This window comes from Monodelphis domestica, chromosome 3, assembly GCF_027887165.1.
Source record: "Monodelphis domestica isolate mMonDom1 chromosome 3, mMonDom1.pri, whole genome shotgun sequence".
NCBI classification, from domain to species: domain Eukaryota; kingdom Metazoa; phylum Chordata; class Mammalia; order Didelphimorphia; family Didelphidae; genus Monodelphis; species Monodelphis domestica.
This window is the reverse complement of record NC_077229.1, coordinates 92,737,907-92,764,233: the sequence shown is the minus strand read 5'-3', so window position 1 is coordinate 92,764,233 and position 26,327 is coordinate 92,737,907. Positions and strand designations below refer to the sequence as shown.

General features: G+C 39.6%; 1 protein-coding gene across 5 annotated transcripts in view; it reads left to right on the top strand.

Annotated features, from left to right (window-relative positions):
- The window catches only part of MLLT1 (MLLT1 super elongation complex subunit), a 117,928-nt gene that overhangs the window by 78,576 nt on the left and 13,025 nt on the right, over window positions 1-26,327 (top strand). For 2 of the 5 annotated variants that reach the window (XM_056822547.1, XM_056822548.1), the window contains exons 4-7: window positions 8,446-8,589; window positions 12,841-12,966; window positions 17,870-18,416; window positions 26,069-26,164. In XM_056822547.1, coding sequence (XP_056678525.1) covers window positions 8,446-8,589; window positions 12,841-12,966; window positions 17,870-18,416; window positions 26,069-26,164 — 913 coding nt within the window. The remainder of the gene's footprint in view (window positions 1-8,445; window positions 8,590-12,840; window positions 12,967-17,869; window positions 18,417-26,068; window positions 26,165-26,327) is intronic. The other 3 variants (XM_001365990.4, XM_056822550.1, XM_056822549.1) reach the window with 3 other exon arrangements.

Sequence of the window (26,327 nt, the reverse complement as noted above, 5' to 3'; positions counted from 1 at the left end):
GAATATATCTGATTTAGAACAGAATCAGTAAAATGACTCCCCTGTCTGAATAAATATGTGCTGTCAGGCTAAAGTGAGGAATAATCTCTTTTAAAAGCACTTTAGCAACAAAAGCCGTTGTGGCTCAGGCTGCAGGAAATACTTCCAGCCATCTGGTCAGTTGATCCACTATGAGTAGACAAAATTTATAACACCCAGCCTTTGACATTGCTATGAAATCTATCTGTAGGTGCTCAAAAAGTGTGTAAGCCAGAGGACACCCACCAAAAGCTTTGCTGTGAAATGCATGTTGGTTATATGCTTGGCAGGGAGAGCATGCTGTACACACTTTAGAGGCTATAGTAGTTATACCAGGGGCTATCCATAGTCTTTTAACAGAGTCCACAATTCCCTGGGTACCAAAGTGACCGTTCTTATGAACAGATTGGAAGATTTGGTGATAGAAACTTCTAAGGAGCAGGGATTTTCCTTCAGATGACACCCATACTCCATTAATCTGTTTTCCTTTGAATTTTTGCTTCCATTTTTCCACTTCTTTTTCATTATAGGAAAGTGATAAATTTAAGTCATCAGTGGTTGTTAATGTTAAAATTAATTCAGGCCCTTCTATGGTTGCTAGCTTTACAGTGGTATCTGCTCAATCATTTCACTTAGAGACAGGGTCAATGCCATTTATATTCACAGAGCAATGGACTACAGCTAGGGCTTCAGGCTGCTGGGGAGCAGAAAGAACTTCATTAATAATTTCTGCATTAGCTATAGATTTTCCAGCTGAGATTAAAAGTCCTCTCTGGATCCATAGCATCCCGACTGAGTGGCAAATGCCAAAAGCATATCTAGAATTCGTATAAATTATTGCCTTTTTATTCTTGACAGTTATACAGGTGTGTTTCAGGACTGTGAGTTCTGCACCTTGAGCACTAATATTAGAGGGCAGTGAAGCTGACCACTCAGTGGCAAATTCTGTGACCACAGCAGCTCCAGTGTAGCATATGCCATCCCTCATAAAAGAAGAACCATCAGTAAATAAGATCAGATCTGGGTTGTCTAAGTGGGCGTCCAAGAGCTTATCTTGAGCCTTTTCACAACTGCGTAATGGTTCTCCTGAAACTGGTAAATCTGGAAGCAATGTGGCAGGGTTAAGAGTTGTATAGTGTTTCAAGGTGATGTTTTTGTCTTTTAACAGGATTATTTCATACCTTGTAATTCGCTGATCAGAAAATGCCTGTGTTCTATGCCCTAGCAATAATGCTTCTACTTTATGTGGGCACATAATTGTTAATGGGCATCCCAATACTAGATCAACAGTTTTTGTTCCGAGTAAGGCTGTAGCAGCTATGCATCTAAGACATGGTGGTGTCCTGAAGCTACTGGGTCCAGCTGGGTAGAATAATAAGCAATTGGGTGTTGAGAAGGTCCCAAAGTCTGAGTTAAAACACCTGAAGCTGCCCCTCTTCACTCATGTACATACAAAGTAAATGGCTTGTTGTAATCTGAGGTGCCTAGAGCAGGGGCAGACAGGATAGCCTGTTTTATATCTGATAGAGCAGACAGGTGTTCTGGCTCTAATTTGAGGGGTTCCGTGACCGAAACCCTTGTTAGTGCTATAAGGGGGTTAGTAATTTCCTCATAGCAAGGAATCCATTGTCTATAAAACCCTGTTGCTCTTAAAATTGCTCTTAACTCTTCCTTAGTGGTGGGAGTGCTTAACTTTTGGATATTTTCAATTCGTTTGGAAGAAATAGAACAGGCACCAGCAGTCAGGATGAACCCCAAATATTCTGCTTTGGGGAGACATCACTGAATTTTATTCTTTGAGATCTTATGCCCTCTTTTGTGTAGTTCCAAAAGTTGGTGTTTACTATCTTCCTGACATGGTTCTGCATCTGTTGAAGCCAAGAGTAGATCATCTATGTATTTCATTAATTTGCTGTTTTTAAATTTTATGTTATCTGTATCTTGGCTCAAAACTTGTGCGAATAAACTCGGGCTTTCCATGTAACCCTGGGGCAAATGACTTCATGTATACTGGGAGCCCTTCCAGGTGAAAGCAAAGATATGCCTGGAATCCTCATGAATGGGTATGGAAAAGAAGGCTGAGCACAAGTCCACTACTGTAATGTAGGTAGCTGTGCTAGGAATAGAAGAAATTATCATATTTATGTTGTAAACTACGGAGAGTGTCTCTTTAAAACATGATTATTCACAGCCCCCAAATTTTGTATGAATCTATAGAGGTGCTTGCCATTGGGCCCTCTTTTTGTTTTTTTAACAGGCAGTATGGATATATTGTATTAAGATTTACAGGAGGGGGCAGCTGGGTGGCTCAGTGGATTGAGAGCTAGGCCTAGAGATGGGAGGTCCTAGATTTAAATATGGCCTCAGACACTTCCCAGCTGTGTGACCCTGGTCAAGTCACTTGACCCCCATTGCCTAGCCCTTACCACTCTTCTGCCTTTGAGCCAATACACAGTATTGACTCCAAGACGGAAGGTAAGGGTTTAAAAAAAAAGATTTATAGGAAATTATGATGCCCCGATTGATTGAGTTTATTACCGGGGTAATGCCCTCTATTGCCTCCTTTGAGAGAGGGTACAGAGGAATGGAAAGAGGTGGACTAGATTTAGTTTTTATCTACGCAGTAACAGCTGACTTAAGTAAGCCTACATCGGAAAAAGATGTGACCCAAAGAGAATTCGATATATCTGCAGTTTTGCAAAGGTGGGATGCTCTTTCCCCTCCTGGCTCTCTGAGAGAAGTACAGGGAATAAATTTAAAGATCCTTCAAGTACTTCCAATGATAAGGAACCATCTGGGGAGCAAGTTATTGTGGCTCTGAGTTTGCATAAAAGGTCCCTCTCCAGCAAATTTAAAGGGGAGTCAGGCATGAAGAGGAAATAATGTTGTACTTCTAGGGGTCCTACAGACACCATCCTAGGGGGTAGCTTTTTAACTCTTTGGGGTATACTTGACATTCCCATTATATTTTCTGAGCCAATGTAATAGCAATGTAAATTAGGTGTATTCTTTAATACAGACCTGGAAGCTCCTGTATCCAAAAGACAATCATAATAGGTGTTACCCACCTTTAAGGTAACACGGGGCTCATCAGTATAGGGGGGCAGTGAATAGGGACAATGGGTAGTAAGACATTCGGGTCTGGAAAATCAAAGGTTGTATCCTCTGATTCTTGTGCCCTGGTGTCCCCCCCAGACACCATCATAGTATGGGCACCTCCCTGAGGGGCATTAGCACCCCAAGTTTTTTTTTTTTGGATGAGCTCCACTTAAATAATATTGTTGTAGAGTTATTTGGTTTGAGTTATCATTTTCCCAATTTTTATTCCCATAGTTATCATTCCTAAAATTGTGGTTTCTATTATCATTATTATAGTTATTTCTTTAATTATTATTTCCGTAGTTGTTATTAAACTGCATATTATTTCTGATTACCGTTAATAAATTTCTACACTCCATCATTCTGTGGCCCTTCTCATAGAATTGGCAAGTAATGAATCGATAGTTAGGTTCTTGGGGAGGGACAAGTACCATACTCAAGTATCATGGCCTTTTTCCAGTTTAGCAATCTTATCTCTTAAATATTTCAATTCTTTCCCCATTTCCTCTGAGATCGTTAGCCTCTTCCTCTTTTTCTTTTTTTCTCTTTGAAACATATACAGCACTGTTCATCAAATCATCAAGATCCATTTCAGGCCATCTTGGGCAATGAGTTCTAAAATAATCCCTGATCACTTTGCAAGAGTTATTGATAAAGTATCTTCTAATTTGTCTTATGTAATTTTCTTTAGAAAGGTCAAAATCTAGGTATCAAACGCCAAACTCAATTATTCTATCCATGAATCTGGAGGGTGTCTCGTCATCATTTTGCTTAATTTTTTTCAAATTATGCCCATTTATCCGTGCTCTCAGAGCACTCTCTCATAGCAATTAAAATGGCTTTCCTACAACGATATAGTTGTAAATAATCCTCAGAGTTGTTATAGTCCCATTTTGGTTCTTGAGATGGCCAGTGTGCCCCCTGACTTTTTTGCCATGAGAAATTATTTTATTTTTCTCACGTTCAGTTATGAAAGCCTGGAGCAAGTTTTCAACATCTTTGTAAAGACAAATTATACTGAGAAAACATGTCTGTCTTTTTCGTTACCATAAAGGGATCTTGTTCATATGTGGGAATATTTTGTGTGAATTCATTCATTTCTTGGGGAGTAAATGGTATATGGTACCTTAGAGTCACCATATCCTCATTGCATCCTATTTAGGGTACTTCTCTTAGAGGAAAAAGGCCTCTACTTGAATTTGGTACATGTGAGTCAGTTTGACTAGAAAGAGTTTCTTTAGAAGGATGAGATTTCCTTGGGGCTGGAATTGGTTTTTGGGTGGAAGAAGGAATAGGAGAAACTGAGATTTCTGAAGTTGGGATTTCAGGAGAAGTATCTTGGGAAGTAAGTTCAGCCAAGATTTGCAGACCACAAGAGAAGTAGTCCGGCAGCTGAACTATAGCAGAGGTATTTTCCATTTCCATTTCAGGGGAAGGAATTTCCTCATTTAGAGGTTCAGAAGCAGGTTTGTAAGGGTCAGACATGTTTTGGGTGGGGTCAGTATTTACCACTTGACCCTGTGAAAAGTATTTATCCAGTTGGCTTTGTATGTTTTCCTGAATTTTAGCTTCAATTTTTCTCAAGGTAGCATTTCTTGACACAATATTTAGGAGTATAATCATGAAATGATCTAAGAACATAAAATAGGGGAAGCATTCTGAAATCTTTAATGTCCCCAATTTTTCAAATGCCATGAAAATTTCATAGAATGTAGTATTCATTTTATATATATATATAATATATAAAAAATATATGCATATATGTATATATATACATATATGCATATTATTTTTTTTAATTTATTATTTTGGTTTTAGTCAGTAGATGTAGCTACTGGCTAGGGGTTAAAGTCAGAGAGTGAAAACAATAGATATGGATGTAATGTCTTTTTTAAGAGCCTTTTAATCTAGTCAACTCCTAGGCCAAAAGGAGACAGAAAACAAAGCCTTTTGCCTGAGGCTAAGGCTGAGTTTTTGTTTGATTTGGGAGGGGTCACAAGCCTCTTCTTCAGGGTAAAACTGTTTCTTTGAGCAAAGCCTCTGCTTTTCCTAGCTGGCCTCACCAGGGTTTTTACTTTTCACTTAATTTTTTAAAACTAGAGACATATGAGGAGCAGGACAAGGCCAAAACTTCCTCCAGGTTTTCTTCACTGCTAGTTAAGAGTAATCTAGCCAGCTAGTATTGTCAGTGAGGGTTGGTTAATTGGGTTGTTTGTTCCCTAAGGGAAAGGAGATTTGGAAACAGCTTCCCCGGCTAAGACCTTAGGGTCCCGCTGATTAAGGTTAAAAAACAGCTGTGTTCAATTCAAATTAAGGGAAAAAAAGGAAAAAAAAAGTTTTATACTCACCTGATCTCACAGCTGTGTTTTGAACTGTTGAGTTAGAAATGCTTAAAAGACTTACTTGAGGAGGTTATAAAGAGAGACAGAGGAAAAGAAAGGTTTCACAGAGATTTGAGGGTTCTTGTCACAACCTTCATGGATTAGCCAGACTGTTAGGGGTAAAATTAGGGTTGTTGGCTGAATATATTATTTTAGTGATCACCAGGGATTTCTATGGTGATTTAATTACAATAGAAGGAAGAAATTAAGAAGAAGAGAGAGAGAGGAAAGGGAATTGGATTACTCTGGCAAGCCAATAGGAGTTCAGAGGCCTAGGCCAAGGGGCCTTCTCAATATAGCTTGGCTTCCAGCCACGAGGCCTCCTCTGAGATGAGGGGTCTCCTCAGTGGATTGTTTCATTTAGGAGGTAAAGGAAAAGAGGAATCAGCCTAAACCATTCACCAAGGTTGGTCAGGGAAGACACCTCACCTAAACCATGCTACAAAGCTTTTCCCAGTAACCTCACTGCCAAGCCGCAAACGCCCAAACTGTCCAAGATCTGCAAGCATGCCAAAACTCCTCCCAGCGCTCCCCATGCTGCCGAGAGAGCCCAACCTCACTGAGTAAGCCCAAGGTCTCTGAGTGAGAGCGTGAAGAGAGGAAGTGATGCAAAATATATAGACTGTTCTTTATATCACTTCCTGCATTTCACATGTACCAATGGTAGCTTAAGCTTGACTTAGGACAGCCCGGGGGGGGGGGGGTGGTCTGTCAGTTGTTTTTGATTTGTCACTTGCTAGCACATGTCAGTCATAGGCCATCCTCCTCAACACTTAATCTTTAAGTAGGAGTGTATACATTCCTGGTTGCTAGAATTCTAAAGACTAAGCAGGGTAGAGTCAATCTAAAATTCACACTACAGTCTGGGCTTTACCTAGTAAGGACCCCTGCTCTCTTGTGGCTGAAGGCCAGTGTTCCTCTCCGTTCTGGAACTATAACTCAGAATTGCTTATGGGCATTAGAGTTGCTATTCAGTGCCAGTTGTACCCAGTGCCAGTAGAGGGTCCCTTATAATCTCTTTTTAACCAGTTTTCTGATTTTCTTACTGTCTAGGCCGAAAGCTTCTGAAGCAGTTACTGCCCCTATTAGTACCACCATATATTTGGACTTCAGATCCAAGTTAGGACACCGAGGCAACCCTAACACTGACTAGTTGTGTGACTTTGGGAAATTAATTTCACTTGTTGGATCTTTATCTCATCTGTAAAATTAAGAGAAAGATGTTTTTGAGGTCTCTTACAGCTCTAAAATCCTACTCACTTCCTTCCTTAGGCAAGAAGTAAAATGGTAGACATAGGGAAAAGAAATAACAATTTTTAAAAAAATTAACCATTATCTTTTATCTTAGAATCAATACTTTGGTGTTGAGTTTAAGACAGAAGGCTAGACCATGGGGGTTAAGTGACTTGCTTAGGGTCACACAGATAGGAAATGTCTAAGATCTGATTTGAACTCAGGACTTCCCATCTCTAGGCCTGGCTCTCAATCCACTGAGCCACCTAGCTGCCCCTTTCCCATATATTTAAGAAGTAAATTAATCATGGATTTTAGTCTACACTCCAAGGTGGAATTTACATAACATGACACAGATAGGTTCGTTATATTTCCTTGCCCCAAAACTTAGAAACTTGGGAAGAAATTTAGCCACTTAGTTTAAGTTTTTAAGGCTAGTTAGTGGATAGAGGACCAATCCTGGAGTCAGGCAGACCTGAGTTCAAATTTGGCCTTAGATATTTACTACCTCTCTGATTCTTCTGTTTGCTTCAGTTGTCTAATCTGTAAAATGAAGATAATAGTAGCACCTACCTCTAAGGATTATTGTGACGATCAAATAAAATAGTATTTGTAAAGTACCTCACATAGTACCTGGTCCATGGTAAGCAGCATATAAATATTAGCTGCTGCTGTTATTTTTTTTCCTGTGGCTAGCATTTTACTTATTACCTATGGAAGGAAAAGTTAGTAGGATTTTAGAGCTGAAAGAGACCTCAAAAACATCTTTCTCTTAAATTTTACAGATGAGATAAAGATCCAACAAGGGAAATTAATTAAGTCATACAACTAGTCAGTATTGGGGTTGCCTAGGTCTCCTAACTTGGATCTTCCCCAAATCCGGTGTTCTTTCCACCACACCATTCTATTCTTTGCTCCTCAAACAGGTTTTAGTTGCCTAGCTTACCAGGAGGAATCTTCCTGGACTCCCAGGAACCAACTGTTTTACTCATCTCGCTCCTACATTCAACTCTCCTGATGAGTATGGGCAGGAGACTCAGAGAGAATATATGAGAAGAACAATACTCTGAACTCCCTTTAGGGCCAGCTATACTGGCTGCCCTTTTCCCTTTTGATCCTCCCCCACCCTTCAAGATTCTGAGAACTGATTCATAGCACTTATATAGTGCTTTACATTTACATTTACATACAATTAAAGTGGTTTACATTTATCTCTGAGATAGGGAGTAAACATAATGCGATCTTCATTTTACAAAAGAGGAAACTAAATTTAGGGAAATTGAGGTGAAGGGATTTGCCCATGGTCACATAATTTTTAAGTGTCAGAACTAGGATTGGGACTTGGGTCTCCTGACTCCTCATCTAGCATTCTTTCCATTATATCCCATTCAAGCTGGGCTATGAACTTTCCATAGCAACTTGAGTTGGGGGCAGGCCAAGTATGGCTCCAGGCAGCCACTTGCTCAGGCACAGCTAGGCACAGGCAGGGGTTATGGTAATTTAGGTTCCTGATGAGGAAAGAGAGGAAAAGGTAAATGAAATGAATTGAGAATATAGAGAAAATTAGTTGGGTGGCTATTACTTGATATGTTTGGAAAACTGCTTATTAAATACCACTTACAAATTCTTTTGGATATGTAGCATGTATCACTGAAGTCTCTACAATTTCATGTCAGATTTCTAAAACCGATTTCCTGTGTTCTCTTGATTTAAGGAGGAGCCGAAGAAGGTTTGCTTTACATATGACCTATTCCTGAATCTGGAGGGAAATCCGCCTGTGAATCATCTTCGTTGTGAGAAACTGACTTTCAACAACCCCACTAAGGAATTCAGATGCAAGCTTCTGAAGGCAGGAGGGGTGAGTGCCCAAGGGGCTGGCTTTTAAACTTTTTCATTTTGCTAGGAAGGAGACATCTGGTACTCTGTGAAATAGAAAGTCTCCTAAGGCTGAACAGTGTATGCATGCTACACAATAAAGGTGGTTTTCTTTTGCTATTAAGACTCTGCCTTTTCTGGATGGCAGATGGTGCCATCTACTTTGCTCTTGATTAGCTGACTCCTCTCAGAACTTAGATTGTTACAGCTAGAAAAACCTTAAAAATCACATAGCTGCACCCCTTCCCCTCTTTCCTACTTTATAGATACAGAAAGTGAGGCTAAGAGAAGAGCAGGTAATTTGCCAAGGTAATATAGTGAGTTAATAGCAGAGCCTGATGACAATACAAGAGTTTTCTAGGGCAGTCCCTAGGTGTCAGGCCCAAATGTTGGTGTTGTCAACTCTGGATTTTTTAAGGAGCTAATTGTCTAATTGGTGGATTACTGATGCTCTTTGTCTCCCCCTCCCCTCTCTGGCTGCCTGCTGTTAAATGGGATGGATGAAGAGAGAGAAGGTGAGAGGCCTGTCAGTCACTTTCCTAAGCCATTGGTTTAGAGGTTCCTGGTGAGGCAGGTTCCTAGATCTGTGTTCAGTTTTAGGACCTTCTAGCTGGCTCCCTTGTGTGTTTTGCTGAGCTGTGTTATCCATGTCCTTAGATTGTGTGAAAAGCTTCTAGTAACAGCTGTGTTTCATATTGGTAAACTGTAAGAAGTGTCCTGAGTGCTTTGGCTTGTCTTTATTAGCTTGCACGCCTCTGTCCTGCATGGAAGAGTTGGTAATGCTATTGTGGGGAAGGGAAATGTTCAAAGACAGGTATGTTGTACTTCCAGGGATTTGGTTTTTCAGGCTATAAGTTTGACTTAGAAGATATGAAAGAATAAAAATCTTAGAGGCTCTGTTTGGCTCTAGCTGAAGAACCCAGAAGATGTTTGGGAGTTTGGACATTGAAGGGTGAAATGGAAAGGCGCTGCCCAAAATGAATGTCTAGGAATTGAATTGAAATGAAATTAAGCCTCTTTGGGCTTTGAGAATATTGCTTGCACTGTGCTCTTTCCTCATCTTCATTTTCTTAGAGATTTAATTATAGAGTATTGTCTGAAATGTTTCAAGCCCAATACAAACTAGAAGTCTGGGTGAAGACTGGAAGAGGGGAGGGATGGAAGACTGGAGAGGGAAGGATGAAATGATGGAGGGTTACAGGAGAAATGGGGATCAAAAAGAAAAGAAGAATAGAGAATAGAGTGATAGAGAAAAAAGAGGAGTGTGAGAACTGTAATTAAAAAAAAAAAACTCCAAGAATCCTGAAAAGACTAGCACAATCCCCAACTCCTTCCTCCCTCCCAGAGTTCTCATGGACAAGAGAAACTAACACTAGTCCCCCTAGTCAGGAAATCTGTCTATTTGGAATGGACAAAGAAGACACTAGAGGACTTGAAAATTAGATTTCCTTGCATCTGTTGCTGATGGAGAACAAAACAACTCCTTTCATAGTTTTCCAGCTCTGTTGATTTTTTCTTTTTCTTTTTCTTTTTCTTTTTTTTTTTTTTGCCTTAAAAGAAGGGAGGAAAGGGAAGAGGGGCACCAAGTTCATTGGATGTCTTCTCTTACTGCCTGGGAGATCTCTACAAGGAATGCCAAAATTTAGGACTGAATGAGTGTGAACACAATAGATGTTTACAACCTTTTCTCTAAAGAGCTTCAGGACCAGATGTGAGCTACCTTTTCTCATAGGAGAGGTTTCATAGGAAGTATGAATAGCACCAGAAAAAAATAAAGGGGAAAGAAAGATGAGAGGGGAAAAAAAACAAGCCATAGTATAGCAGATTCACAGGCTAACTCCTAAAAAAAACACCATTCTATCAATAAGAACATGGGATATGGAATACACAGTATTAGTACGGATGGTTTTTAACCTGGGTGCTGCTCAGAAAGAGAGGAAGGCCTTTTTAAGGACTGGTTTGAATTATCTCTAAAATGGCCCTTAAATGCAATAGACTTGGGGAGGGGTGGAGATGGGAGAAGCAGTATAAGGACTGTAAACTAGTGATTTTCATGCTGCTCTTTTCATCTAAAGCCCACCAAGGCACTGGTGTCTCAGGAGTGATGGTGCTACTTGCTCTGAAGTCTAGTGCCACCAAAGCCAAGTATCCTATAAAGGGATCTAGTTGTATCCTCTCTCAAGACTTAGAGATTGAGAAGAATGAGTCTTCAGACCTGGTGCAATACTCTGCTCCTAAATGGCACTTGACTAGTTGAAACCTATGAGTGAGACTTCATTTTTCCTTGGTGGATAGTTTTGCCTTCAGTAATTTCTTATTGTCCATGATTATTTACTTCTTAGGAACCAGTCAGAATTGAGCAGACTAGTTTTGTTTTCCTTAAGCCTCTGCCAAAAAGAGTAAAAGATAAATATTAAACCAGTAATTGATTTGCTTGCACATGTCCCAAGGCCTGGTTATAAGTCTTGCTGATATGAGACTCAGTCTGAATCAGAATATTGACCATTCTGGTGGAGGTATCTCCAGTTCTGTGCCTCTGTTAGTTAATGGTGTCTGAAATACATGATTAGTGATGTCTTCTCAAGCTGTGGAGCTTATTTCATTAACTCAACTGATTTTCTTTTTTTTAAGGATTTTACCTTCATTAAGAAAAAAGGGGGGGAAGGGGTGGTGCCAGTATACCTAAGTAAGATGTCAGAATGTAGGAGGTGAGGCAATCAATTTGAAGAAAGAGAATTGAATCCATTTCAAAGTGTGAGGAAAAGATCATTATGGACAACCTAAAAGGAGTTCAAGAACCTCAAGGAAATCTATGAATGAAACAAAGGCCACAGCTGGTTAACTAGGAGTTCAATTGTTTCCCTTGCAGTCGCTCCTTGTACTTGCTCATCATTTCTCTTTCTGGGGCCTACATGTTCTGAGGACTTTACTCCAAATTTTATTTTCAACTGTCTAGTCATTCTAGTAGGAATAACACTTGGATCAATTTCTTTATCACCTTCTTGGTGATACTGTCATGAATTTCACAGTAAGACATGTCCTGAAGACCTACTTTGGTCTCATGATTTACATTTTCAAAATGGCCATAAGTATTTTCTTTCCAAACATTCCTCTGGGCAGGTGCCCTCCTCATTAAGTGCTGTGAAGGAACTTTCTCCTTCATATTAGCTTCTTAGGTTAAATTTACTAATAGGATCAAAGGTATAGACTCTAATTAATGTTTCTTTGTTGTCTTCTGAAAAAGCTTATTCCAATCTTTTTGTTGTACATCTTACTATGACCCAGATTCTAGAGTGAGGAATAAATGTTATCTTTTAGCATTCAGGTAACTAGCCTCTTCCCTATTCAGCTTTCTCTGCCTGAAATAGCAATCTTGGCAAACTTCTTTGATTTGGGGAGAGATTTATGGGATGGATTCCCTTGGACCTCACACTGATGTGATTACCCTGAATCCTTTCATTTCTTGTACTTTTCTAACAAAGAGAACAATGATGAGCTATTCTGTCCCTGGATTGTATTGAGGAATTGCATTTCCATAGAGAAGAGCTGATATCTTTCTTAAATCTGAGGATCTTGATTCCTCCTGATTCTTTTTCAAGTTTGCTCTATGTTCTTGGACAAGTCACTTTAACAATTTCTTTGTTTCTCAATCATCACCATCTACCTGAAAAATCAGGTTGCTTCCTAGATGAGAGATATGTGGGACTTAATAGATTGTTACTCATCCATACAGAAAGTATTATAAGACTGCTTATATTTCTCCAGCTTCTCATTATCTTCCCAAATTATATTTTCCAGTTGTAAAAATGAAGCAAAAGTTAGATTTGGGCAAAAAAGAAGCCCTTACTTAATTCTTCAAAATCCCCACAGCACTCTTCCTGACACATCTATATCAAAATGTGCTGCACATGACAGTCCAATCCATCTCAAAAGGCATATTCTATTCCCTGTCATATCAATCCTTCTTGCTTTTCTGGTAGGACTTTTAGGTAGCAGTACACCTCATCACCAATGAAGCACATTTCATTTTGAATGTGGAAAATTAAGTTAGTAACATGAACAGAGATATCTGACTTGTTAGGAGAAAGTAGCTCAAAAACAACCCTTTCCCTTGCCTATGAAGGAGACTTCCTGGTGCTATTAGCTGTAGGTGATACAGCACCTATCTCCTCCCATTTGGGTTTCCACTCTTCTCCTTGCTCATTGATAATATCTGTCTCTTCTTTATTACTAGGTGATGGTAATGCCAGAAGGAGCAGAAACGGTATCCAGGCCCAGTCCTGACTACCCCATGTTGCCCACAATACCACTCTCTGCCTTCTCAGATCCCAAGAAGACCAAACCATCCCATGGCTCCAAGGTTAGTGAGGCTGGAGACACAGTCATTTGGGAGCGTTGTGGCCCAGCTGCTGGAGGGTTCCTATATTAAGTGCAATTCCCTTAGGTGTAGTCTGATTCTGAGTTTCAGAAATGCCCTCCCCTTGGCATCTTCCCTCTTTGCTTTCTCCCTGGCTTGGGCTGTACTTATCTTTGAGTAGTTCTCTACCTAGAGTAAAACAGGCTTCCCTATATTTGGAAGAATGACTGGACAGAGTAGTAAATGCTCCTTTTACTGTGCTCAGCTTAAAACCAGAGATGCTACTCATTCCTGCATGATGGACCTTGGACTGGTATCTTTCATCATCCTCAAGTATGCAGTTCTTTTTTCTTCTGGACTTCTCAAATCTCCTGAGCTATATACACACAGTTGTTCGATCAGTACTTTAATGAATTATCAAAAGTGTTGTTAGGGATGCTTCTGCACTTGATGATACCAAGCGAATACTGCTTTTTCAATAATGACTAAAAACTTGACACAGAACTGTTGGGATTGGGTGGTTGGAGAGTGGAATGCACTATATCCAACTTAATTCCTCAATCTCGGAACATACAAAGTATAGTTAATAAAGTTCTATGTCTTGTGCCATGTCTACTTGGATTGCCTTCTATCTTCTCAAATCATCCCTGTCTTGATAAACATATAAAACAAGTTTAGGGGATCAACCCTTTGAAATGCCATTGGCTATTATGCTCTGTGTGTGTGTGTGTGTGTGTGTGTGTGTGTGTGTGTGTGTGTGTGTGTGTGTGTGTGTGTGTGTGACACACAATTTCTTCATGTTCATTTGACATCCTCAATCTGGTACCCACATTTTCCCTCATTTAAACTATTCCTGTTGGCTTAGGTACATACAGTCTTTGAAACAGCTATTTCTCTCCTTGTAATGATAGCCAACCAGCTACTTCACTTAACTTCTTTCCAGTTATCTTAAATCTTTGACCTTTTGAATAGTTAGAAAAGTGAAAGAGCCAGCATAAAAGGGGTTATGATCCTTGACATGCAGAACAGATCATTTGTGCAAAAGAACTACATTGACCTGAGCCAATTGGAACTTGTGTCTTAATTTGTTTTTTCACTCTTGAGATGCCAGTCATATGGCTCTCAAATAAACATTTTATTATAGTGGAGAATTTCTCCTTCAGATAAAGATTAGAGTAGATAAAAACAGGTTAATTCCATTCTGTAGAATATATGAAAGAAAATAAGATACACCTTTGGATTAAACACTTTAGGGATATTTGATACAGCATCAGTGGTCAGGATAGATACATGTTTCTGGAAATTTTCTCCACTTTGAACTTTAATGATTCATCTTTATCCTCATGGCCTAACTACAGAAGAAAAGAAATTTTTCTCTCACCAAAGATCTTGTCATATAAAACTATTCTGTGTGCCATCTATATTTTCTGACTAAAGTTTGCTCCCACATCCACATATAATTGACTTAAGTTCTTATACTGCAGTCACCCAGGACTTCTGTATTGAGATGAGTCTGATTCTGAACCCAAGAAAGAGCAGCCCATCTAGACAGTTGAATCTGTGGTTATCATTTAGCCAAAGTTGCATTGTTCAGAATGACCATGTGTCATATCGCCATGATATGCCTCCTTCCAGGGTCTCTGGCCTTGCAAAAAAAATTCTGCAAAAAAAAAATCTGTTCTTGAGATACATGAGCTTCCAGCTATATAGCCTTCCAGAACCAAGGGAATTCTCTGTTGCCTTTGTTGCAGATGCCTTTTAAGTTTTTCAAATAGAAGAAGGAATATTCAGAAATGTAGTAATACTCGATACTTCTATGTAAAAACATTCCCTCTTGACCTGACTTTCCTCACTAATGGGATTTTAAGTCAAGCTCTGATTATGCCATCTCTGAAGTAGATTGGCCCATGAAATGCTATCTCTCTATCTAAGTCAGGAACCATTAGCCCTTTGAACTTTTGGCTCTTCTCAGACTGTCTTATTGTGTACTCCTAAGCTTTATACAAGAGTTTTCATTCTTCTACTTTCTTGTAGTGTTTATTCTTTTCCTACAAATGGGGCCAAGCAGAGTTAGGTGTTATTACAGAAGATAAGTGAGCAGAAGACTTAGAGTGCCAGAATTTCTGTAGCTCTTCTTATCTCTCTTTTCCTGTTTCCATTCTGTTTTCCCTTCAATAAATATAAGAAGATAGTGGCTGAGCTCCCTCTATCTCTTTTAGCTGTAAGTAAGAGAAAAATAAAACCTAGTGACTATAATCCTTGGTCAATTAGGTATCTTTTGTCTTCCTCAAGATCCATCCCAGGTAACCCTTGAGAAGATTGCATAGTAGGTAGAAATTTGGCATAGTCCATTCTAGACTGAGAAAAGAACTTTAACCCTGTGAGGATTATGAGATTCTGTTATAATTAGCCTAGATTAGTCTAGTTAGTAAGTAGAGTTACCCTGTGTCACCACCAGCAAATCCTGAACCTTCATGACTCACTGGGCCTTGGTTTTCTCCTTCTTAAAATTAAAGGATTGTACTGGATGACCTATAAGGCTCCTTTCTGCTCAAAAAAATATGCTTATATCACAATGAAGGAAACTGAATTGACAGTGTTTATTAAAACAATGGTAGAGAGCTCTTTGTTCCTATAGTCCATTGTTTCTTTTTATTATGGAAGGTGTAAAATAGACACTAGACTGGTTACAAATGGTTCCTGGCCACTGGCCTGGTAACCTTCCTGGTAAATCAACAGCAGGACCTCTCTTCGTTGACCTCTTTGTGGCCAAGAATTTCACCTGGTGACTGCAGCCCAAGCTGTTAATGGATGAGTCTTCAGAATTCTCAAGTGAAGACTCGTTGATCGGATTCCAGTGGATTGTGTTGAGTGACGTAAGAGTTGTTAACATGTACAGGGTTATTTTGGGAGATTAGCACAACCAAAGATTGTGGGGAAATGAAATATATGTAGATTGAACCAAGGATAGAGTTACTGCTTATCTTGTTGCATGCTGGTCTTTCTCTTCCCACCAGTCAGGGCTGTTTCCATGAAATTGGGACTGGTCAACTCAGAGTCAGAAGGTATTGGTATGGTAGTCTTTTTCCATTGGTTCTTTGACTTAGGCAGAAATGCCTTGAGAAACCTCAGTCAGGTGGAAGTACCTGCATTAACTTAAAGCCTATGAATTGAAAATAGGAGGTTAAAAAAACTAGTTTTAAAAATAAATCATTATTATTAACAATGATGATGCACATTTAGTTCAATTTTTAGAACAAGTACAGAAGTGATTAAACTACCTGCCTACTTATGATATTGTAGCCAGATTTGAACTTAGATTTCCTGACTCAGAGTCTAAATACTCTTTCCTCCACACAATGCTTCCTTTCCCACTCATTTTACTTGGAAGCTAAAATATTGGGCATGAATGACTGTATGTTGTTTAGATCTGATATAGGATTTCTTCCATGTTTAAGTGCAAGTCATTCAAGAGAGAAATAGATTGCTCCTTCTATTCTGTCATTCCCTTGGGTAATTTCTCTCAATAGTCTGATTGCAAAGATAATCAAATTGAATTGGCCCTTGAGTAAGTGTGGAGGTCATACCTCTTTACTGCTTTACTGGATGAACCTTCCTGCTTTTCTTTTGCTTCTCTTTTATCAGAGCACTCACAACCTCAGGAACTGGTGGATGACACCTTCATGGAAGTTTAATCTCCAGTAACTCCTTTCCTTCGCTTGGGCCTAGCTTATTAATAATGATTTCCCCAATACTTCCAACCTTCCTACAAGCTAATTGAGTAGATTTTGGCCTTGATTTTCTCTCTACTTATTTTTCATCTAGTACAGACAGTGCTTTTAGGAGAAACAAGAGTTGATCATTGATGTAATTGATCTGCTCAGAATTTCAGAGCTAATAAGGAATTGTCATCTTTATCATTTAGTTCAAACATATGTAAATACTTGCCTACAGCCCCACTGGTAGCTAAGGTGAGACTGAGGAGCAGGGATCCATGCATATCAATGATAATTAACTGTACCAAAAAACTGAGAGTCAAATAAACTTAAACATCTGTGGGTCAGGATTGAAACAGACTTTTTTATATCTGTCACCTCAGTCTCAGCACCAAGTACAGAACATTTATATATACTGAGGTATTTCTTAAGGATTTGTTAAATGAATGGGTGGTGGAATAGAAGAAGAATCCCTGGGAACTACTAGGGAAGATTTCCTGGAGAAGATCGTTTTGAGATAAGAATAGGACTTAGATAAGCCAAAAACTGGGTGGAGACGTGTGTGTGTGTGTGTGTGTGTGTGTGTGTGTGTGTGTGTGTGTGTTGGTGTGTGTTGGTGGGGGAGGGGTGTACTTGGAAGAAAGTCTGTTGAGGAGATGTGAGGGAGAAGGCTGGAAAGGTAGGTTGGGATCAAATCATGGGAGTCGTCAACACCAAACCAAGAGGTGGCAACTTTTTACTCTGGGAAATGGGAACCCATTGAAAGTTTTTGAGTGAAGGGGAATAGCTATATATATATATGTGTGTGTGTGTGTGTGTGTGTGTGTGTGTGTGTGTGTGTGTGTGTGTGTGTATATATATATATATATATAATCTTTATAAAATGGGCTTTTAAAATATCTGACATGCCATTTGCTCTCCTTGAAATCTTCAGGAAATGTCACTGCAGTGTATATGGAAATCTTAGAGGTCTTCTGGGATCTGCTAAGACTTCTTTGTAATTTAATTTGCTGGCTGACTTTTACACTTTTAGGAAAATGCTCCCTCACCAGCCCTGAACTGGACAGGCTGTCATTTTCTTGAGAGTGTTAGGGAGGAGGAAGGGTAGTAAAAATCAAAAGTATCCTTCTCCTTAGGCAGTTTCTTTCCAGGGAGCATCATTTGACTTTGTTTTCCACCCTGTATTTCAGGATGCAAATAAGGAAAGTGGTAAGGCCTCCAAACCCCATAAAGTGACCAAGGAACACCGAGAGAAGCCAAGGAAAGACTCTGAGAGCAAAGGCTCCTCCAAAGACCTTGATCGCGAACAGACTAAGCCACCGAAGGACAGCTCCAGGAAACCCCCTGAGAACAAATTACCTAAGGAAGAAAAGGTACCTCCAAAGGCGGCTTTCAAGGAACCAAAACTGGCAGTAAAGGAGACCAAATTGGAAAATATGTCTCCAAAGGGTGGGCCCCAACCTGAGCCTAAACCTTCCAGCAAGCGGCCTGCCAACGTGGACTCACCAAAGCCCAGCGCCAAAAAACAAAAAAAAAGCAGTTCCAAAGGGGCAAAGAACATCCTGGCAACCTCTCCCCGTACCTCGTCTTCCTCATATCCAGACAAGAAGCAAACTAAGGAGAAGATGAATGCCAAAGCTGAGAAGGTAAAATCGGAGAGTGAGCCCAAGGAGATCAAAAAACCTGTGGATCTAGAAGAATCTAATTCTGAAGATGAAGCTTCCTTCAAATCCGAGGTGAGGATGACTTCTTCCTTTCTTTAGCCAGCCATCAGCCATCTCCTGTGTACCCTGCCAATAAATAAAGGCCTTCACAGCCAGGGCCATGCACATCCACAGCCGGCCCAGTGAGATATTATTCTCACTGGGTGCTGGCACAGAATAAGGAAGAATAAACTCTTCCATTTGGGCAGAGGTGTCCAGATGTTCTTCATGCTAATTAAGTATGAGATAAGAGAATGAAATCACATCATAACCTAGATTACATGACTTGTGTGATTTTGGGGAAAAGAAAATAAGTAGAGGTGCTAAATGAGTGCTTCTATCGTATTCTGAAAATTCCCTAAAGTTGTCAACTACTTGTTATGCTGTCTTGCCCTACGAGCCTTTGCACAAGCTTTACCTGCCATAAGATTTAACCCTTAAAGGAACCTAGGAAGCCTAAACTTCTCATTTCATAGATAAGGAAACACATCCAGAGAGAATTGGCTTGACTAATAATAAACTCATACAAGTAGGAAGCAGAGCCAAGATTCAAAACCAGGCCCTTGATTGCCAAATTCAATGCTCTTTCCACTGCACTATTGCCTTTTTCAGAGATTCTTCTCTAGTTCTTCTCACTAGATATAAGCCTCCAGTTGGTCAGCCTACCCATTGTGTTTTCCATTTCCAAAATTTTAGTGTATTAGAAAGAGCACTGCATTTGGATTTTAGAAGACCTAAATTTGAATCTCAGTTCTCTTTGACCTATGTATAACAATGGACAAGTCATCTTTCTTCTCTGAATTTAGTTTCCTCCTCTGTAGAATAAGAGGGACTGAACTAGATTAGGGGCTCCAAGTGAAGAGTGGTCTTTACATTAAAACAATTTAAAAATGCAAAATCCATTCCCTGGGGGCAAATGAAAAAAAAGGCAGTGAGGTTTGCCCAACCCTGGACTAAATAATTTCTAAGTACTGTTTCCTTCCTAATAATGGGAGGAAACCAAAATATTCTCAATTGTTTTATGAACTTGATGGTTGATCTAAAATACTTGTCTCCATCACTCTTATAGTTGGATACATCTTGGATGATGTGGGACTATAAAGTCATTTGACTAATGGCTTAACAAACACCAGAACTCACACAGCCTTCAGAGCTGAACTTTGGCTGGCATGTGCCTATTAAAACAAGACTACCATTACTCAGACTGGGCCAGGCACTGGGGCTTTCAAAGAGGATGAAGACATTCCTGCCCTCTAGAGCAGGGGCTCTCCCAGCCTGGTTGGGGAGACAGGACGTACACAAAAAAAAAGATAAGTAACTGCTAAGGGCTGGGTGCACTGAGTACCCGTCACTGAACCTCCTTGGGAGCTGCCACCTTTGAGCTTGTAGGATGGTCAGGCCCTCCTTGGAGTTTTAGTCAGTACTTGCCTTCCTCAGTATTTGTACTTTCTCTTATGGTGCTGGCTGTAAGCACACCTTCATGTGTTTATTTTCTTATTTTCCAGAGTGGGAAAGTATACACTCACTGAATTTAGAATCAGAAGATAAAAATCCTAAGTCAACTACTTAGGCACTTAATGTATGACCTTGACCAAGTCATCCCCTTTCTCAGCCTCAGTTTCCTAATCCATAAAATAAGAAGGTTAGTCTAGATCTTGTAGAGCCCTTACAGTTCTCAGTCTATAATCTCTGGATTCTCCTTCTCATAAAGGGTCTTCCTAGTATTATGGAAGCCTCCTTTCTGTCCCTTTTTAAGATTCACTGAACACAAGTGCAGATTAAGTAAGTGTCTTCAGTCTTGCTATAATACTGATCTACTTCCTTTTCTCAGTTATATGTTAGATTTTGTATGATCAAAATTCACTACTTTTTATATACAAGTAGTTATATTGGTAATATCTTTCATTCCCCTTAACATCAATCATGGTCTCTCAATGCCTCGTTTTTTATGTCCAACTAGAATTATCTGCCTTGGTAGTTCTGAAAGATTTTTATATGCATTTCTTCAATGTGTTTTCACAAATTCAGGTGAGGCAAATGTTATTACCTCCCTGTTTTTTTACATGAGGAAATTGAGGCTTTGGAGAAGTGACTTGACCAAGATCACATTGATAAATGCAAAGCATAGCCAGAACAAGATGGCAGGTCTCCAGAGTCTTAATCTTGCTCTATCTCCACTATAAGTTGTTTCTGTGCTCTCTTACATGTTGTAGCTACTTAGTGAGCGAATGAATATATCCTCACTTGTCTTCTTCACTATCCTTGGTTCTATGTGACTTTTAGATATTTCCAATAAAAAAATTAATTTTTAAATTCTTCCCTTCTCCATAGATCTGATAGGTAAACTGTTCTCTGTGTTCCTCTGACATCACCCTTTTTGTCTAAATCATTCATCCATTTTGACTTGGTCTTGGTATATGAGGTGAGATGTTGATCTATACCTAATTTTTGCCATACCATTTTCCAATTTTCCCAGCAGTTTTCATCAAATAGTGAGTTCTTATATCTTTGGGCTTATCAAACACTACATTGCTGAGGTCATTTACCCTTACTCTTATTTCATTGATCCAACAAATTCATTTTTAAAAGGCAAAGATTTTGCCACCATAGAAGCTATTTAAAAGCACTACTCGCTTTGTTGGGTTAAGTATACAGCATCCCAGGTTAACTGTTTTGAAGGAATCAGTGTTCATAAGATCTAGTGTATGGGGCAAAAGTAGCCATATGATTTTATATTGGCCTTTAACTGCCCTATACATACACAGTGTGCTACAATTGGGTGCCTCATTGGTACTTTTGACCATGGTATTAAAGATGTGTAATGGGACCCTGGGGAACATTGCTATAATGCTCAGGCTTTCAGTGGTACAATTTACAGAGATAGTATTAGCAAGCAGCATTAGAGAAGGCTGAATGTATAGTCTGACATGAGTCCTATGGAGACCACCCCAGACTTTGTCAGGCAACTATGGGTCTTTCTCTGAGCAAGAGGGAGATAAAAAGTTGTAAAAACTGCTTCTTGAATGACTCCTGGTATTTGCACATCTGAACTCCAGCCTATTTTTATTCCTTTCTCAATCACACATCTGTTTCAGTTGCCAGCCAAATTCTAGTTGCAGATCTCCTAACAACTCTAGACCTTAGGATCCTCATCTCTAAAATTGTGGAATTGAACTAATGGACCTCTGAGGCTATGATGCAACGTCTCAAAGGATTGCCCACACCAACAAAATCATGGTACTTTGAAGAAGTAACAGTTATAGTTATAGTTGAGTAGTGATATCCATAGCTTTAAAAAAAAATCCTTACCTTCTGTTTTAGAATCCACACTAAGCATCAGTTCTAAGACAAAACAGTGAGTACTAGGATTTGGGGGTTAAGTGACTTGCCTGTCTGAATGATAAGAAGGGTCTGAATGATATTTGAGCCCAGGTCCTCTTGACTACAAGCTGGGCTCTCTAGCCACTGAGCCACCTTAGCTGCACCTTTCTGTAGCATTTTTAGATTGACAAAGTATTTTCCTCATAGCAACTAATACCCAGTACTTTGACAACAGTGCAGAAATCACTCTTTCTCCTAGCATTTAGATGAACAAAGACTCAAAGAAAGCAGGTAATATGCAGGTCACACAGAACTACTACTTCACGGGTAGTTTTGCATCATTGTTCATATCATACGGTGGGGTCATCAAAAACCAAACTGAGTCAGAGAGATGCTAACTGATTTCTTATCCTTGCACATGTAAAGCTAGAATTTCTCCAGATGGTAGATGATAGATTTAAACTCTGTTGCTTCATGTCAGGCAAGAGCTTGAGCTAGAGGTCATGAAGGCCATCATGCCATCTATCAGTGAATAGTGCTTATGATTCTCACACTATATAGTCCTACCCATTATTAGAGTTTGGGAAAGTGACTTTTCTGCTATGGTTTGAGTGACATCTGGCCACTCTTAAAACCATCCCTTCCCTGGTAGTTTTGCTTTTGACACCAACCATTTGGAGTCCTTGTACATGCTGGGGAAAGTAAAGATGAAGGCCAAGAGAGATGCCAGAATGTTGCCCAAACTCCTGCAGCCTGGCTGGAGATCCACTTGGAGATTATTTCCCTAATATTCAGGAAAACAACTTCTGCTGTCCTAGATCCTTTAAAGCAGAGGGGACCTGAGAAGACATCTGGTCCTCACTCTCACCCCATGCACCTCAATCTGGAGGAATTCAGCCAGTCTCTGCTTGTATCTCTAGTGACTCCTGTGGCAGCCACCTTCCAGAGGAGGATGACTCTGAGTATTATTGAGTTTGTCTGATATTCCTTTATATTTTGTATTCCCTGATACTATACATGTTATTTCCTTTATGTAAGCTTTTTGAGGATAAACACTATCTTGATTTGTCTTTTTATCCATAGCACTCCACACAAGACCTGGAGCACTACAGGTGTTTAAGAAACGTTTATTGAATGAGAACCAAAATAATGGATTGGACTTATTCTGATGACTTAAGAAAGTTGCATTGAGGCAGATTTCAGCTTCCTTTTTCCTTCTTCCCTCCCCTCCCCAAAGAAAAAGCTTGCTAATAAGAAAATTTTTAAAGCAGAATGAGTAAACTTGTTAATAAGTAGCTAGCATTTATATAGTGCTTTAAGGTTTGCAAACACTTTGCAAATATTATCTCTTCTTTCAACCTCACAAGTCTGAGAGGCAGATGCTGCTTTTATCCCTGTTTTGCAGTTTAGGAAACTGAGGCAGACAACATTTAAAGGACTTGCCTAGAATCACACAGGTAAGTATCTGAACTTAGATTTTCCTGACTCCCAAGTTCACAACTCTATCATTGTGCTAACTGGGTACTATTAGGGAATGACCTGATCCTCTCTAGACATCTTTAGTGTCTATGTGTATCTTTAGTGTATATGACTATGAGGTTGAAATGTTATAGAAAAGATTCCTGTTCAAGTCCGGGCTGGACTAGAACTAACTATTCTATGAATTTTCTTGTAACTCTGAGATTAATTTTTGATCCCTAACGAAAAGATGCTCCAGCAAGAATGAATATACTTAACCCTCAAGAGAGGAGCCTGTGTGCTGTTAAGTAGCCTTGCTCTCCTTTAGGGTGACTGGTCAGCTAGCCTGACAGATTCCCAAAGACTTTATGACTACCAAGTATTAAAGCCAGCTTGTCACTATCTTTTGGAACATTTTCTAGTTTGTTGAGATTCATGAAATGCCAGGAAAGTGTAAATGTGGGTCTACCTAGGCCACTGAATTTGGTATCTTGGGACCTGAGTGCCTGAGTCAACCAATTTCGATTTTTAAAATGTGCAGAAAATAGGTACAAGGGATGGCAACAGTGGATAGATAGAAGTGTCATAGTTCTTTAAAAACAGTATCAGAGGTATGGAAGCTCAGAATAAGTAGAGAATTTCCATTAAATCTAAAAGCAACAGATGTCAGGACTTTTTCTTTCCCCTAACTATATTAGGAAATGGAAGCCAAGGATTGCTTCAGTGCTATGGGGGCAGCCTTCCCTCCACAGTGTCCTAGGTCTTTTGGCTGAGTGTAACAGCCTCAGCAGATAAGAAATGGATGGGCAGACAGTTTAAAGTTTCAACCTGCAGTCAGGCATCACAAGAGAACTGCTCCGCCTTTGCTGGCTTGATTTTTATACACCTCAATGGCTACACATACACATACTTTGATTCCATGGATTCTAATAACAAACATGAAACTTTTACAGAAGATAAATGTTTTCTTGTCACAGGCAGCATGGCTAGGGGTCAGTTCCCCATTAACCCATGAGGCTTAACATGCAGTTAAGCCAAGAATAATTATTTGTTACTTTAATCAAATACACAATAAATCAAATTTCTAAGGAGACAACCAAACCACAACATTGTTGTCAAGTCTGTGTTAATCACCATAACCCAAATTTAGGTAATTTTCCAGTATTGGGATTTTCTAATGTTTCACTAAGGTTTCTAAGACAGATTACCTAGGCTTCAGTTAGCAAAACAAATCAGTGAAGTATAACATACCAGCCTCTCCCTGAAGGGCAATTAATATACCTGTTGTCCCTGGCTTGTAGTAAGGGTAGAGGAATCTAAATGCAGTTCTGTTAGAGGTCTTAAACCTAGGAAAGAGGGATCCCATATAAGTGAGTACATAGGAATTTTTAGGTTTAATTTTGTAAGTAGAATTTTTAGGCAATATTTGGGGTGGCGGGTGGTCTCTGGGTCCTGCCCTGGCCACGGCTTCAGGGGTCCTCGACTAGGTGTGACGGCCAAGGCGCGAATGAGTGATGGGAAGACAGTTGGGAGTGTCAACCTGTGGCCACGCTTTGCATGGAACTGCTCCGTCTGGCCCAGAGTTGTGTTTATTTTTATGCCCCTCAGTGGTTACCTATTTTCTTGTCACACAGCTACATTATTCAACATACATGTTCAATACAGATAATTGGATAAGTAATACAAATTGTTTGATTAACATTCTGTGATCATTCTATATACTTATGTTGTTACTATTGATTCTGACACTACACACAAAGCGTTTGCAAATAATAAATGATTTCTTGTCACAGGGAGGATAGCTAGAGGTCAAATCTCATTAACCTGTGAGGTGCTTAGACTTGTGGACTTTCAAAGAAAATCATTTGTTACTTTTAACAAAATAGATAATCAATCAGGATGTCTTAAAAAACAACCAACAAACATTGTAGCCAAGTAGAGCGATCAAAGGGTAACAGAAACAATCCAGTTTTAAATATCATTTTTCTAATGTTACATTGGGGGTTTCCAAGACAGATTTCAGTTGGTAAAACAAGTCATTGAGGCATAGTGTACTGGTTTAGGAGAACTTGTTCCTGGCCTGTACATGGGGGTGGAGAATTTTGAGTACAGCTCTGTTAGAAGTTAACCCATAAGAATCTTTTAGGTTTGATTTTGTAAGTATGATCTTTTGGTGATATTCTGGGGGGAATAATGTGAAACACTAATTAATCCTGAAAGTATTTTGCTCTCATTATTTTTCCTGAAGCTAGGAAGAGAGCAATAATCATAGCAATTCTAATAATAAGGGATGTTAGTGAAAGAAGTCACACAGAGGGGGGCTGAGTGAGTGTCTCCATCCTTCCTAAGGGCCACTTTGCAATCCCCAGTTTCCACGTGTGACCATGTCAAACATGTGGCTTGATGGCCCCCTGTAGAGTGGGACATCTATATTAACCCTGCAAACATCTTGCTTCCATCTGTATTTTCCTGAGGCTGTGGCGAGAATAATAATCATAGCAACTCCAATAATAAGGGATGTTAGTGAGAAGTCACATAGAGGGGGTCTGAGTGGGTGTTTCTATCCTTCTTGGGGGCCTCTTTGCAATCCCCAGTTTCCACTTGTGACCATGTCAGACAGTGTGGTTTTGATGACTCTCGGCACTTCAGAAGGTGAATGGAATGATGGAAAGAGTATAGAACTTATTTTGCATTTGTTTTCTCTGCCTAAGAGAAAGGATTTGGTACCATCCTTTCTGGAGAGTATAGGTTTCTAACTTTTGAACCTGAGGATACTGAGTCAGCTACATAACATGTGATACAATCTTGCCCAAGTACCTGTGCTATCAGATACACTCCAATTTTCTCCCTGTTCTGCTATGGATTGAAAGATTAAGATTCTTTTTCTTTTTTTTTTCTTTTTATGGGGGGTGAAGTCTGTCCAGTCCAGCCCTTCCAACTCCAGCTCCAGTTCGGATTCCAGTTCAGATTCGGATTTTGAGCCATCTCAGAACCACAGTCAAGGTCTGTTACAAGAAAGGGATATCAGTAGAAATGACTTGTAAATGTTTTTTATGAATTCTTGAGATCCAAAATGTATTTGTTGGCACTAGAACATTGGGATACCCTATCTTTCCATCCTGGCTACAACAGAGAGCCAGATGGGAAAGAACAGAAGAAAGTTATT